Consider the following 15,086-nt stretch of genomic DNA (forward strand, 5'->3'; position numbering starts at 1 on the left):
GGTGACGAAATAATTAAAAGTTCACTTTGCTTTTTAATTTAATGTAGGGTATTAATTTACTCATATTTTAAATAGAAGAATAAATATAATCTAACTTTTAATATAAAAACTTCCCTAATACTTTTAGCTTTGTAAATCTTTTTCACTTTTTAGTTATATCTAAATAAATCCTTAATCTTTAATTTATACCTAAATAAACTTCCATTTGAAATAAAAATTTGCCGTCATTTGAACCAGATAGGATTCTGCGAACTTTGAGTAAAACTCGAGGGATTTTTAGTATTTAAACCAATAAAAAACTTCTCATTTAGCATTTTGTTCTTTTGTAGCATTGTAGCTCAATTATGGGAGTCCGGTTATGAGCTTAACCGAGTTGGTACCTTCTCGGTTGAAGCGGCCTGCTTTGTTCCTAGGCCTTAGCCCAATTTCAAGGTAGTCTAGCAAGCAAAGTCAGCATCCCGATTCATCGTTGAAAAATTCGGAGAAATGAATCAGCGAAACAAAAGAACACACAGAAAATAAAGATTTAGGCCAAGGTTTTCACACAGAAGAAGAAAAAATGGAGCAGAAGAACAACTACAGCATTATAGTACCTACTTACAACGAGCGCCTCAACATTGCTCTCATCGTCTATCTCATCTTCAAACATCTCCGGTATTTCTCCCAGCTTAAATTCTCTCTCCTTTTAATTTTTCTTTTCTTTGATCGCTGAACTCGTAATTTTAGTATTTTTAACGTGCCCTATCGAGATCTGATTACATATCTCAAATTCGTGCTCTTTCTTCTGCCCCTCTTGTATTCATCGTGTTTATGAGTGGCGTCCCGTTCAGTATTTTCATTTTATGCAAATGATTTGAATTGGATAATGAGTATACATAAATATGACAATACTGTCATATTTAGTTTCTGTTTTCTGGAATAAATAAATTATCCGGCAATAAATTGAAGCGTCTGTTGTTTTTATATAACTCTACACTCCCCTCCCCCCGGGATTTGGTGCCTATGCATATGAATTAATTATATACTTAAACAGCCTTGTGAAATTAAACCGTAGGAGTTTAATCAATGATCCTATTTTTGTCCTTTTAGTAGTATTCTTCTAGTCTTTGTAAATTCAAGTGGCTATATGTTAAAACTTCTCAAATTTGATGTTCTTGGGGCCAAAGTTTTCACTACAAATCAGTACATTATTTGAATTAGTTTCCACCTTTCCCACTATGCCATTGCTTTGTGTCTGTCATGGGGCATAAATGATTTATTTTCATAAAAAAATTAATGACAGTGTAACTGGCCTAACACTTCGCGAGATAAGTGTACCTACCTTAAAAACCTTTCCTCTTATACTGTGGTAGCTTGCAATATCTGTCATATTTATGTAAACTACTTGTGATCTTGCCTGGAGTAGGGATGTTGATTTTGAAATAATTGTTGTGGATGATGGGAGCCCTGATGGTACTCAGGAAGTTGTGAAACAATTGCAGAAACTGTATGGTGAAGATCGTATTGTAAGTTCCATTCTCATCTACCTTCAAAATTGGATCTATATGTAATCCGTTTTGCTGATCAATTCCTGTGCACCTCTGCTTGTGTTTCCATACTGTTGCAGCTATTGAGACCTAGACCTAAGAAGCTTGGATTGGGTAAGTAAGACCTATTCCCTTTCAGGAGTAATAGGTGGAGCTGACCTTGGGGTTGTTATCGGTTTCAACTTTCAGGAACAGCTTACATTCACGGTTTGAAGCATGCTTCTGGAAATTTTGTTGTAATCATGGATGCTGATCTGTCACATCATGTAAGTATGATGGTGTTTCTTTATGCCTCTTCTTCCGGTTAAATCCATTCACTTCTTGTTTTCTATAATGTATAAGATATCTTCAATCTTGTTTTGCAGCCAAAATATTTGCCAAGCTTCATCAAGTGAGAAATCTTTTGGTTAATAACCCTTTTAAGGTTCATAATTGCGTCTAGTTTACTCAAATCTTTGTAATATTTTGGCCCATGACATCTTATAGGAAGCAGTCTGAAACTGGTGCCAGCATAGTTACTGGAACACGATATGTCAGAGGTGGTGGCGTGCATGGATGGAATCTGATGCGCAAGCTAACAAGTAGGGGAGCCAATGTTCTTGCACAAACTCTTTTGTGGCCTGGTGTATCAGACTTAACTGGCTCTTTCAGGTATGTAAGAACTGATTTAAAGAAATGACCATTTCAGACTGTCATAGGCTCGTAGCTTTATTGCTGACAATTCTTTTTCCTTCTATTGAAGGCTTTATAAGAAATCAGTGCTTGAAGATGTCATTAGCTCCTGTGTTAGCAAGGGATATGTATTTCAAATGGAGATGATTGTTAGGGCTTCAAAGAAAGGTTATCACATTGAAGAGGTATAACTAAGGTTATCACATTGAAGAGGTATAACTAATTTCTTAGTTGCATTCTTATGAATGAACAGACAGATAGTCCAACTTCAAATGAACTGTTTTTATCATTGACTAGTTCACTTGGTTGTCGGCTTCGACAACTAACTTGGATGCTGATCTCTAGTAGTCAGATTATTCTTTCAACTATATCTCTGCAAAGACGACTTTCATATTTTTCTTTGTCAATTGGATTTCATTATAGGGAGCATCATAAATTCTTCCACTTGCCAATCGTGTGTGGGTTTCAAGTTGATTGGGAAAAGGTCTAGGATTCAATCCCTGTGTCTATAAACCCCTTCCCCATGACCCCATTGTAATTTAATGTAATTGCTTACTTGTATGTATAAACTTTTCCACTTAGTTATGTTATGTCTTGCGTTGAACCAGATTGTACAGATATTTTCTACATTGGAGTTTGCTCGTATGGTTTTGGTTTTCTTCCTGTCCCTTCTTTAAGTCTTATTATAAGATTTGCAGTTCAAACATCAATAAACCGTGCAGCTAAACAACTTATTTAATCCTTTGCATTTTCATTGATTTTGACTTTCTACCATTTACAGGTTCCAATAACTTTTGTTGATAGAGTGTTCGGAAGTTCAAAGCTTGGTTGATCTGAAATTATAGAGTATCTTAAAGGCCTTTCATATCTTTTGGTCACAACATGAGCCCTGAGATTGGCTGAGTAAGCTTTGCAGCGAACAATTTTTATGGCTTAGTTCTTACTAGTTCCTTTGTAACCTGACTTTTTGATGGCTAATTTAGTTGGTATTTTGCTACTGGATTGAAGATGTTATTCAATGGAATTGAAGATGCAAAACCTAGGGCGGGATTGCATTTTACAGGCTTAACAACAAACTTTCTTCAGCTGTGTTTAGTAGTATTTTTTAGAAGTATTTTTGACATGAAACCACTTTTGAATCCAAAAGGAATGTTAAACAAGCAACTTTTGAAGAAAAATTTTAATTTTTTCAAAAGTATTTTTCCCCAAATGTAGAAGTTAAAATTTTTAGTCTTTTCTTTTCAAAAGCATTTTTGATAGTTTAATTATTTTTTACCCTCTAACACAAAATATTTTCCTGTCTTTGATTAATTGTTAAAAAATATTTAAAATTTATTTTCATATATTAAAATATTGACAATAAATTATAATAAATTATTTTTACATTATTATTAAAATATCATAATATTAACTAATTTGAACATTATTTAAAGGTTAGTTTATTACTTTATAACACTATGTTTAATATGGACATTTTATTTATTAAAAGCTCTTTTGACAACAATATTAAACACTTAAATCTTAAACTTTAAAATTAGTTTTTCAAAGGATTTTTTAAAAGAACTTCTTAAAAAACAATGCTAAAATATTCCTTGTTATATTTGCCGAATATTGTTATTTCTGGTTAGTTTGTGGGATATTGAGGAATGAGATGCAAATTATTATTGCTCAGTCGTCAAGGATCAGATGAAAGAAATTATTGAATGAATAGAGGATAACATGTGAGCATCTGTTCATGTTCAAATATTGAGAAACAAACATCTGGTAGAGCAACCAGAAGGAAACATAGTTGGGAGATGAAAAAAAATCTATGGTTGATATTCAAATACTTGAATAGAATCCCAAATTTCAAATCTTACCAGCTCTTGTTTTCTTTTGAGTGGCAGTGACAGAGACAGGGAGAGGAGGCTTCTTATTCTCTTTGTTCATGCTTCGGAGCAGGTATCTTGGTGTCTGAATCTCCACCGACTTCCTCAAGCTCTCCAGCTTCTTAGACGACCCTCTTCTTTTTGATGATTCAACCGTTACTCCAAGATGGTGCCCAGTCTTTGATTCATTCTGGGTTTCGCCTTTCTTCCTCTTAAGCCTCTCGTTTCTTCTCGCCGAGTACTCCTCGTAAAACCGACCTCTCTCGAACACTGGACAAGAATTGGTGACGCTGAGAACAGTCTTCTCGCCTAAACCAGCGGCTTCCGTTTCCCCATTTCCAAATTCATCTCTAACCGTCCGAGCCAAAACTCGTAAATCACAAGAAATAGAGCGATACTCGGGTCGAATCTCGGATTCTTCGATGCCCCAAGTAAGAATCGGCTTCTGGGATCTCGTTAAAGAACCTTTAACAAAAAAGAAACAAAGAAGATGAAATGAAATGAAAACTATTAATGGTTTATAATAAAAGAAAAGAAAAAGGAACCTGGAGGGGTTTGCAGGGAGGCAGAATTTGATGGAAGGGAGCGACGGGGTCGTAGGCGGATAGGCGATTTAGCAGCAAGTGTAGGTTTACTATCATATTTCATCTTCGACATGATTCAAAGATATCTTTTTTTCTCTTGCAGAAAAGAAACTGCACAGATTCAGAGAGAAACAGGGTATTGACCAAAACTTTATAACTGGTTTAAAATTTAAATTTGCGGTGGGGACTGGAGCGTTTCAAACGGTCATATTCTATTATCTCATCAGACGGTTAACATTTAATTTGGATTCTTTTCTCAGTTACCATTTTGATTACAATTACAATTTACGTTTAATATATATTTGCATTGGGTTAGCATTTCATATAAAAACGGTGGAATTTTTAATTCCACTTTAAAAGTTGTCCTGTGTCATCTTTTTATATTTATATTTTAATTATTTTATTATATCTTATAAGATATTTGTTATTATTTTAATTTTATTTGTGAAGTTTAAAATTTTTATCAATAGCATATCATATATATATTTTATTAATATTTAATACAAGAAGTCAAACACTTTTTCTTAAATTTTTTTCAATTCCGTACATAAATTTAACAATTTTATTTACATATAACTTAACAATTCTTTTTATATACAATAACTCAACAAAAGTTAGACAAATATTGCTCTCAATAATCTAATGCGGTTAATTTATTATTATTGAACATATACGGTTAATTCAATTACTAGGTAGCAAAATCCTAATGCATACAAATAAAGAATTTAAATTTTTTAAATGCCAATTAGTTTAAATAAATTAAATTTGTTATTAATATCTTATTAATTGGATGTCTATAATGATCAAGATAAAATTTTAATGTACTTTAAATTCTAATAGTTATTAGAATTAGATTTTTATATTTTTATACTTATTATGCCTATAAATAGATATTTTGATGCGACATTGTAATCACCCTTTTTATCAATAATGTACATTCTATATTACTTTCGTATTTTCTTTATTCTTTATTCTCTCTTTATTTTATAATACGTTATCGGCATGATGATTTTCTATTTTTTTCTTTTAAAATCTTTGAAGCCATCTCTCAAATCCAATTCCTCCTTCATATTAAACTTTCACCCTTACAACTTCACCTTCAGGATGTTGAAAGATTCAATCTCATAATGGATTATGGTGATGATGATGATATTAAAAATCTTCAGGTATATTTTATTATATTTTATTTATTATATTATATCTATTATAATTGTAAACTAATCATGACAATATGCATAGATAGATTTTGATTTGAAATCTCGCGCATATTTTGATGGTGATTATCAAATAAAGAATCTATTGGGATATTTATAAATCCGTCCTACTAGATTTGTTGCATTCCCAAAGTGAATGTAAACACAGAAAATAAAAGATATACTCATGGACCACTAAAAGTGGGAACATAGTAATAAATAAGAGAACAATGAGAGTTCTCAAGATAATTTTTCAGAGGGTAAAGATAACTTTTGTTATCAATGTGATATGATAAGATTATTGGCCACATATGTGGCGTATGGCCAAATATTTTGTTTCTCTTAATATTCTTTGATGAAGATATGAAAATGTAGTAATGAATTCTATCATTACAGATAGAAAATATTTATCTTATTTGGTACTAAAACAAACAAATATTATTCCAATATTTGATAGTACAAAATTAGTCGAAAGCTCTAGAAGAGCTAATATATCACTATCTAAAAAGCACAGAATTTGTGATGGTTAATACATTACTTTTAAAAGTTATTTGTAATGGATCTCATATTGAGATTGTGAATTAGAAAAATATTATATTTCATATGAATAAAAAGGGATTGAGTTATTATTTTATAATCCTTGTGATCTTCTTTTGTTATCATTCCCATTAAGGGGTTGAAAGTAAAATATTTGACTATAAAAGATCTCTTTATAAGCAATGAAATATGATAATTCTATCTAAAACTCGTTATGATTGGATGCACCTAAAGTTGCAAATTTTTTTAGATATTTGATGATTTTGACATATTCCCTGAAGCGAATATTACATATAATTATTTGGAAATTATATCTATTGACTTGGTGGCATTATAGATTTCACATTGGTTTAGACATTTTCAGTAGTAAATGTCACAATAGTTCTTATATGTGGATACAAATTAAAAGGAATAATAATAAAATTATCAATTTGTTACAATTTAGTACAATTGAAACACATGTTAAAGTAAACCAGAAGTTTACTAATACAAATGCATTTACTACTTGGCGTGACTAGTTAGACCATCCTGAATAGCATATGATGCAAAAGTTAATTGAGATATCATATGGACATCCATTAAAGATCCAGAAGATTTTTTAATTTAAAAGAATTCTTATATGTTGCTTGTTCTCAATGAAAATTGATTATTAGAAACTCACTAGCTAAAGTTGAGATTTAATGTCTTGTCTTTCTGAAACAAATTGGGCCCATTCATCCACCATGTGGATAGTTTTGATATTATATGATTTTAGTAGATGCATCTATAAAATAATCACATATGTGTTATCAATTTGCAACATGTCATTTGCAAGATTGCTTGTTTAAATGATTAATTTCAGATTATGCAATTAAAACAATTCATCTTGCTAATGTTGATGAGTTTACATCCCAAGTTTTCAATGATTATTGCATGTCAATTGGGATAAAAGTTGAACATCCTATAACTCATGTTCACACAAAAAATGATTTAGTTGAATTGTTTATCAAATGCCTCAAACTAATAGTTAAATCATTACTTATGAGAACTAAATTTTCTATTTCAGCATAAGATTATATTGATTTATATGTTGTACGCATCAAACCAATAAGTTATAAATACTCTCATTATAATTGGTTTTTTATCAAGAGCTAAATATTTATCATCTTTGAATTTTTGTATGTGTGTATATGTTCCAATTGCTCCACCACAACGCACAAAGATGAGTGAATCCTCAAAGAAAGTTGGGAATATATAATAATTACAAGTTTCTTTGCATTGTTAGATGTTTTGACTGCATTGGAGATTCAATTATGACATTATTTGTGATTACAATTTTGATTCAATAGTTTTCCCGACATTAGGGGAAGAGAAATAATAACTTGTAATGAGTTAGGGGGAGAGTAATTTGAACCAGAAGTTCAATAAGGATAACTCATTACAAATTAACTATTAGATGTATTTACAAAATTAATGAGAATAACCAAGTGTTATATAGATTGATCGGTTCTAAAGATGAAAAATTCTTCTAGATGGTCATATAGTGGAGGTGGGTGCTTCAGAAGAGACTCAAAACATAACTAATAAGTAAAACTTTAGATGAGATTCAATTACCTGAAACTGAATTTTAAAATAATGAAAATAAAAGATCTCGATAAGTTATGTCAATTCGAGAAAATGTGGAACTGTATAATAAAAATGGTCGATAATGATTTTACATGCAATATTATTATTGAAGTAATGAAATAAAAGGAAGATCTTGAATAAATCTATTGAGAAATATAGATATGGAATAAATTGATCAAAATAGAAAGATGAAACTCAAGTACAATTAAATTCATGGAGTTTTTGGACCAGTAGTCCAATATCTAAAGGTATAAAGCCAGTAACGGTGCAATTGAAGTAGTTTTGCAAAAGTGAAATAAAAATATGAAATATGAAATATGTAATACCCCAAACCCAGCTTAGACGTTATAGCCAAATTTGACGATGTCACATGGAATGGATTTTGAAAACCGGGTTATCTCAGTATAAACCAATTTTGATTATTTAACTCCTATTTGTTTACATTTATTCCAAAATGTTTATTTAATTAGTTGAAATGTCTTAAGACATACCTCTTTTTAGCGGAAGCTTATAAGATCATTAAGTTTAGGAAAAATCATTTGATATTTTTAGAAAGCCTTTGTTTTTGGTAAAATCTAAGCTTTTGTCAAATTTGGCTACATTAAAAGCATAATACACAGTCAAAACCAAATTAAATCAACAGTTCGAAAAGTCCACATTTTACAAAAATACCCAAAAAGGAATAAAAATTTAAAGTAAAACCAAATTGGAAATAGTGCGAAACAGGTGGTCATTGTCAAGTCTCCCACTACACCGATTCGCCTAACTCTGTGGATTACATGTACAAATCAAACAGAAAAGAGTGAGTTTACGTAAACTCAGTGTGTACCCCATAGAATTAAACATGCACACACATACAGTAAAACAGAATCAGTCAGATACAGAGCCCATTATAGATACAGATACACAAATTAAAATCGGAATCCTACCCTCATCCTCTACACACCATCTCCGACCATCCCTACACACCATGTGGGGTTTAAAACACCCACCCATCTCTACACACCATATAGTACCGATGCGACACCTAACAGATATAATGCAGCCATGCTGCCAGATAATAGGCATAAATTGCCTTTCAGAACACTTCCTCCAATATACATCATCCCAAGCCCAATATCAGTGACAGAAATATACAAGTACAGAAAAATAATCTAACATGCTCACATGCTTATGACCATATATAGATAGCAGATAATAGTGCAAGTAGACATGCATAAAAATTCTAATTAGATAAGAATATCAAACATATGGTTCATACAATTTAGGGTTTAACCAGCCCTTACCGACCCTACAGTAGGTCCACAGTCGTTTGGGATGACCCATGCAACCCTAGGGAAAAATTCAGATAAATAGGCCCACACACTCGTGTGGTTTTCCCGTGTTAGCCCACACGCCCAGATTGGCCTTGCCCGTCTAGACCACACAGCCTAGCCCAGATATCACATGCTCGTGTAGCGTGCCAGTGGAGGCCCACACGCCTAATTTGGCCTAGCCTGTGTGGCTCACATGGCCACACTCTAGCCATCACACGGCTGTATCTTGCGCACGGCCTGGCCTTGTCGATCACACGACCGTGTCGTCGCACACGGCCTACCACACGGCTGTGTGGCGTCGACAGTAGGGTTTTTTGGCTTTCACCAAATCTCGTTTTTCTGTATTTCGTGTACACACATGTTACCAGTTTGATGCGAAACCACTCCTAAGCCTGTTGAAACATAAAAACAACATATCCAAATACCCAATTTCAGTATCACCTTTGAAAACTTAACGGAACTATACTACAACAGAAACTCACTACATCCAACAATGTATCTGTATACTTACCGGTGACAGAACGAAACCCTTAACGCTTAAATCGCTGTAGGAGCACCAACAGAATCTTAACCTTCCCCTAAATGAAGAACCAAACAACCCCCTTTTAGAAGACTAACGACGAAACAAAAAGGTAATGGCAAGACAGTTACTTATCGAGCGAGCGCAATCGAATGTTGAATAAAACAAAGACAATTGTGGTAAGCCGAAAAGAAGGAAAAGAGGCAAGGAAAAATCGACAGAGAATAGGGGAAAACAGACGTCAAAAGCTAGAAGAGTTTTTTTTGAAAATTTGAAAAACAAAATAAAAATAAGAATAATAAAAATAACAATTAACTAACAATTATCCCTATACTCTCCCATTAACACCCACTTCGCAAAATCCCAATTCAACCAAGACTCTCTAAGTCAACTGAGCAAAAACTTAGTACCCACGCTCACACAGAGATTGGAACACAGGACCTCCAACACACCAACACCCTTATCACTCGAACCAGCAGGCTCATTCTGATATGAAATTACATACATTTAAATATAAGCCCACTAAACAAAAATAGGGCTTAATTCCAAAAATAACAAAAATTGCTGAAGGTAAGGATTAAACTTGGGACCTCTCATACACACCTAGAACACTTAACCACTGTAGCAGACATATATTTGTCAAAATTTTACAAAAATAGACATAAGAAATTTGGGGCTTACAAAGTATTTCGCTAAGTCCTGGCATTGATTAAGAAAAGATATATTATTCTTTTGTGGTGGATGCAATAACCTTTAAATATATTATTAAATTTAAAGTTCAAAAAAGATTTAACTTGTGTCTAATGGTTATTGTTACAACCTTTTATGACTTACTATATAGTAAAATTTATATTAAAATCCTTGAAGGATTTAGGATGCTAGAAGCATATTGAAATTCTCAAGAAATTGTTCATTTATATGAATTGAAATAATTTGAATATATGTGGTAAATTTGACTTAGTGAATAGTAGTTGAAGGAGGATTATAAAATGATCCAAAATACCTATTTGTATTTTTATAAAAGAATCATGATTAAAGTTTGTTACGATTATTGTTGAATCTCCTGAAGAGATCAAAATATATTTCCCCAAATTTCCCTCACTCATGACTTTTAAAAGAATGGTGATATAAATGGTTAGCAATTGTAACACCCCTTACCCGTATTCGATGCCGGAATAGGGTACGAGACATTACCAGACTTAAACATAAGCAAATATACAAAACCGAGACATACATTTGCATCCAAATTTAAAACTTATCATTTACATTCACATCGTCCCTAAAACGAGCCTACGAGGCCCAAAACATGCATTAGAAATGATTCGGGACTAAACTGAGAACTTTAGAAAATTTCACAACACTTAAAATTTTTTTCATGTTTTAAGAGCCATACGCCTGTGTGGTTTGGGACACGCCCGTGTGGTCACGCAAACCTATGTCCCTGAACAGTGTAACTCTCTATTTGTTACCTATGAACAAATTGAATTCACATGACCAAGGCACACGCCCATGTGCTTAGGCTGTGTGGTCGATTTAATTTTTATAATTTTTCATAAAATAGGTGCAGACTTCACATGCCCAAAGCACACGCTCGTGCTTGAGGTTGTGTCATCCACACGGCTGAGGCACACGCTCGTGTGCTCAATTCTGAGCATTCTGTTTTGCAACAATTAAGGTGCAGGGGACACACGGTCAGAACACACGCCCATGGGGCAAGCCGTGTGTCACACACAACCTAGACACACGCCCATGTGTCTACTCGTGTGGACAAATACAAGGCTATTTACCAAACCATTTTGTTACCCCTCATTGCACAAACCTACACAACAAAACATAGCACCATTCTAAGTATATACATTCAACTAAATCAACTAGAACCAAGGCATCCATACATCATTCACATGCTACCATTTACCACATACAAACATCACATACTTATTAACTTCATGCAAACTTTCACATCCATGAAAACCTAATCATGTGCATAAAAACTTAAACCAATATTAACCTATTTCATATGGCCATTTACAAAATGAATTATCAACCAATATAGGCCAACACATTAGGCTAAATTAATTATGACACATAACAAAATAACCAAGTCCCTATACATGCCATAACTCAAAATATTGAAATCATTGGTACCCAAAATATTAGGTTAATAGTGTGACTGGATCTCCGACAATCTCCAATCCCCGAGCTAGCTTGGTAACACTATAAGACAAGGGAAAAGAAAGGGAGTAAGCTATAAAGCTTAGAAATTTCCCATGCAAACAATAACCATCATAAACTCACATTTAACATACAATTAACTTGAAGTAAATTAACATAAATGTCATTATATATCTCATAATCCAACTTATTCTATCACAACCTTACCGAAGGATTCATCACATATCGAACTCACTAGTATGAGTTTTATGTACATACCTGTACCAATTTACCACATACCATAGTCTTTCACAACTTTGACATTCTCGTTGCATTTCCCGTTCAACCACTTGGAATACTTAAGTGTACTCGGGTATCTCGTACACATAGTACCATATCAATGCCATATCCTAGATATGGTCTTAAATGAGATCTCGTATCGATGCCTATAGCCCAGCTATGGTCTTACACGAAATATCATATCGATGCCATATCCCAGATATGGTCTTACACTAAATCTCATAATGATGCCATATCCCAGTTATGGTCTTACACATAGTCTCGATAACCCTGATGTCATGACATTTGTATCCTATCTATTCCTAAGGTTCAATCGGGATTTCACGATTGTCATAACTTTTTCGAACACACTCAATGGTCAATCATAATTCATAAAATGGTAAAGCATTTAAAACATAAGCAAAACAATGCATTATTTACATAAGAACTTACCTCGGTACAAAAATAGTAGGAAATGGACCTAATCGTCAAATACTTTGTTTTTCTCCCGAACTATGTCTGAACCTCATTTCTCTTGATCTAGAATAGAAAATTTATCTTATTTATTAATCATATTACTCAATTCAGTCCAAAACTTACATTATGAAAAAATTACATTTTTGCCCCTAAACTTTGACATATTTATATTTTTGTCCCTAGGATTGTAAAATGAAATCTATTCAATTTCATCAAGACCCAAGCCTAGCTTATAACAACTCACATTTAATCACATTTTTCATTTAATCACACTTTTACACATATTTTATAACTTTTTTATAATTTGGTCCTTTTGACATTTTCATCAAAAATCACCTAGCAAAAGTTGTTTATCTTACATCTAACATACATTTTCTACCATTAGACATCAAAATGTACAAATATTCTTCATGGTAAAATTTTAGACTGATTTTATTTGAAATTAATCCTTGAAATAGCTAATTTAGTTTACAAGGATATCAAAAACATAAAAATCATTAAAAACGAGGCTAGAACGGACTTACAATTGAGCTTGAAAAATGGAAAAACCCTAGTTATGTCCTCTTTCTAATTTTTGGCACCAAGGGAAGAAGGTGGACTAAATTGTTGGCTTGATTTTTGGCTTTTAATTCATTTATTTACCAAATGACCAAAATGCCCTTTTCTAAAAACATTAAAATTCTTTTACCTCATGTCTATTTTTGTCCAACTTAAAGTAAAATGGTCTAACTACCATCTAAGAACCTTCAATTTAAAATTTCATAGCAATTAGACACCTCTACCATGTAGAACTCAAGTTTTGCACTTTTTACTATTTAGTCATTTTGACCAAATTGAGTGCCCAAACGTCAAAATTTTCGAACAAAATTTTCACGGAATCATTCTGTAAAATTGTAAACCATAAAAATATAATAAAAACAAGTTTTACTATGTCAGATTTGTGGTCCCAAAACTACTGTTCCAACTAGGCCCAAAATCAGGCTGTTACAACTCTCTCCCTTTTAGGGATTTTCGTCCCCAAAAATTTTACCAGAAAATAGGTTTGGGTACTATTTTCTCATGGCCTCCTTGGGTTCCCACGTAGCCTCTTAAACCCTATTTCGTTTCCATAACACTTTCACTAGGGCTATACTCTTAATTTTCAACTGTTTAACTTCCCAAGCTATAATCATGATCGGCTCTTCACTTTACGTCATGTCAGGTCAAATCTCAATCTCTGATGAAGAAATCACATGTGAGGGATCTGATCAGTAACGGCGCAACATTGACATGTGAAATACATTATGAATCCTTTCCAACTCTGTCGATAAAGCTAACTGATATGCCATTGGCCCTATCTTTCGATAATCTCATACGGCCCAATGAAACGCGAACTCAACTTGCCTTTACGATCAAATCTCAAAATCTTCTTCCATAGAGATACTTTCAGAAATACTTTATCACTAATATGAAATTCAATCTCTTTTCTTTTCAAATCTGCGTACGAATTTTGTCGATCTGAAGCGGCTTTCAAGCAATCATGGATTACCTTTACTTTTTCTTCAGTTTCTCTGACCAAATCAACCCCGTGAATCTGTTTCTCACTAATCTCGGTCCAATACAAAGGCGTTCGGCACTTGCGGCCATACAATGCCTCATAAGGTGCCATCTTTATACTTGATTGAAAACTGTTGTTATAAGCAAACTCAACTAATGGTAGATATTTTTCCCAACTACCCTTGAATTCTAGAACACAACATTGGAGCATTTCTTCGAGTACCTGAATCGTTCTTTTAGACTGACCGTCGGTTTGTGGATGAAATGCGGTACTAAAGTTCAACTTTGTACCCAAAGCCTCTTGTAACTTCTTCCAAAATCTTGAGGTAAAACTCGGATCTCTATCTGAAATAATAGACATAGGCACTTCGTGCAATCTCATAATCTCCGAAATGTACAATTCAGCTATCAATGAGTAGTCAGTACTACTAGAATAAAATAAGCCGATTTCGTTAATCTATCAACAATGACCCAAACAACATCTTTCTTTTTTAGAGTCAAAGGGAACCCAGTTACGAAATCCATCGTAATCTTATCCCATTTCCACTCAGACACCGTCACTAGCTGAAGTAAACCTGAAGGCAGTTGGTGTTCAACTTTCACTTGTTGACAAATCAAACACTTCGAAACAAACTTTGAAATATCTCGTTTCATACCTGACCACCAATACAATTTCTTCAAATCATTATACAGTTTTGTACTACCTGGATGCACAGATAAATAGTCGTTATGTGCCTCATGAAGAATTTTTTGAATAAGTTCATCATTTTTTGGTACACAAATTCTGCCTCAAAACATCAAACAATTATCGGATCCAATATG

At 33.2% G+C, this 15,086-nt stretch overlaps 2 protein-coding genes across 4 annotated transcripts; one reads left to right on the forward strand and one right to left on the reverse strand.

Moving 5' to 3' along the window:
* The first annotated feature begins 203 nt into the window (after positions 1–203).
* Positions 204–3,274, forward strand: LOC108474789 (dolichol-phosphate mannosyltransferase subunit 1). Of its 3 annotated transcripts, none has more exons than XM_017776804.2 (8): positions 204–654; positions 1,406–1,505; positions 1,607–1,640; positions 1,716–1,792; positions 1,892–1,917; positions 2,013–2,177; positions 2,269–2,411; positions 2,980–3,274. In XM_017776804.2, the coding sequence occupies exons 1-7, from the start codon at positions 560–562 to the stop codon at positions 2,387–2,389; spliced, it is 618 nt and encodes a 205-aa protein (XP_017632293.1). In that variant the 5' UTR covers positions 204–559; the 3' UTR covers positions 2,390–2,411; positions 2,980–3,274. The 3 variants fall into 3 exon arrangements, with proteins under 3 accessions (XP_017632293.1, XP_052881773.1, XP_017632292.1); XM_053025813.1 differs by lacking the exon at positions 2,980–3,274 and adding an exon at positions 2,622–2,937; XM_017776803.2 differs by having other exon boundaries at positions 205–654; positions 2,269–2,383.
* A 606-nt stretch (positions 3,275–3,880) lies between these two features.
* LOC108475506 (uncharacterized) lies at positions 3,881–4,833 on the reverse strand. The gene is made up of 2 exons (XM_017777479.2): positions 4,612–4,833; positions 3,881–4,531 (listed from the first exon to the last, which is right to left on the reverse strand). The coding sequence occupies exons 1-2, from the start codon at positions 4,721–4,723 to the stop codon at positions 4,047–4,049; spliced, it is 597 nt and encodes a 198-aa protein (XP_017632968.1). The 5' UTR covers positions 4,724–4,833; the 3' UTR covers positions 3,881–4,046.
* Positions 4,834–15,086: the final 10,253 nt, after the last annotated feature.

Source organism: Gossypium arboreum, chromosome 3, assembly GCF_025698485.1.
Source record: "Gossypium arboreum isolate Shixiya-1 chromosome 3, ASM2569848v2, whole genome shotgun sequence".
Taxonomy (NCBI): Eukaryota; Viridiplantae; Streptophyta; class Magnoliopsida; order Malvales; family Malvaceae; genus Gossypium; species Gossypium arboreum.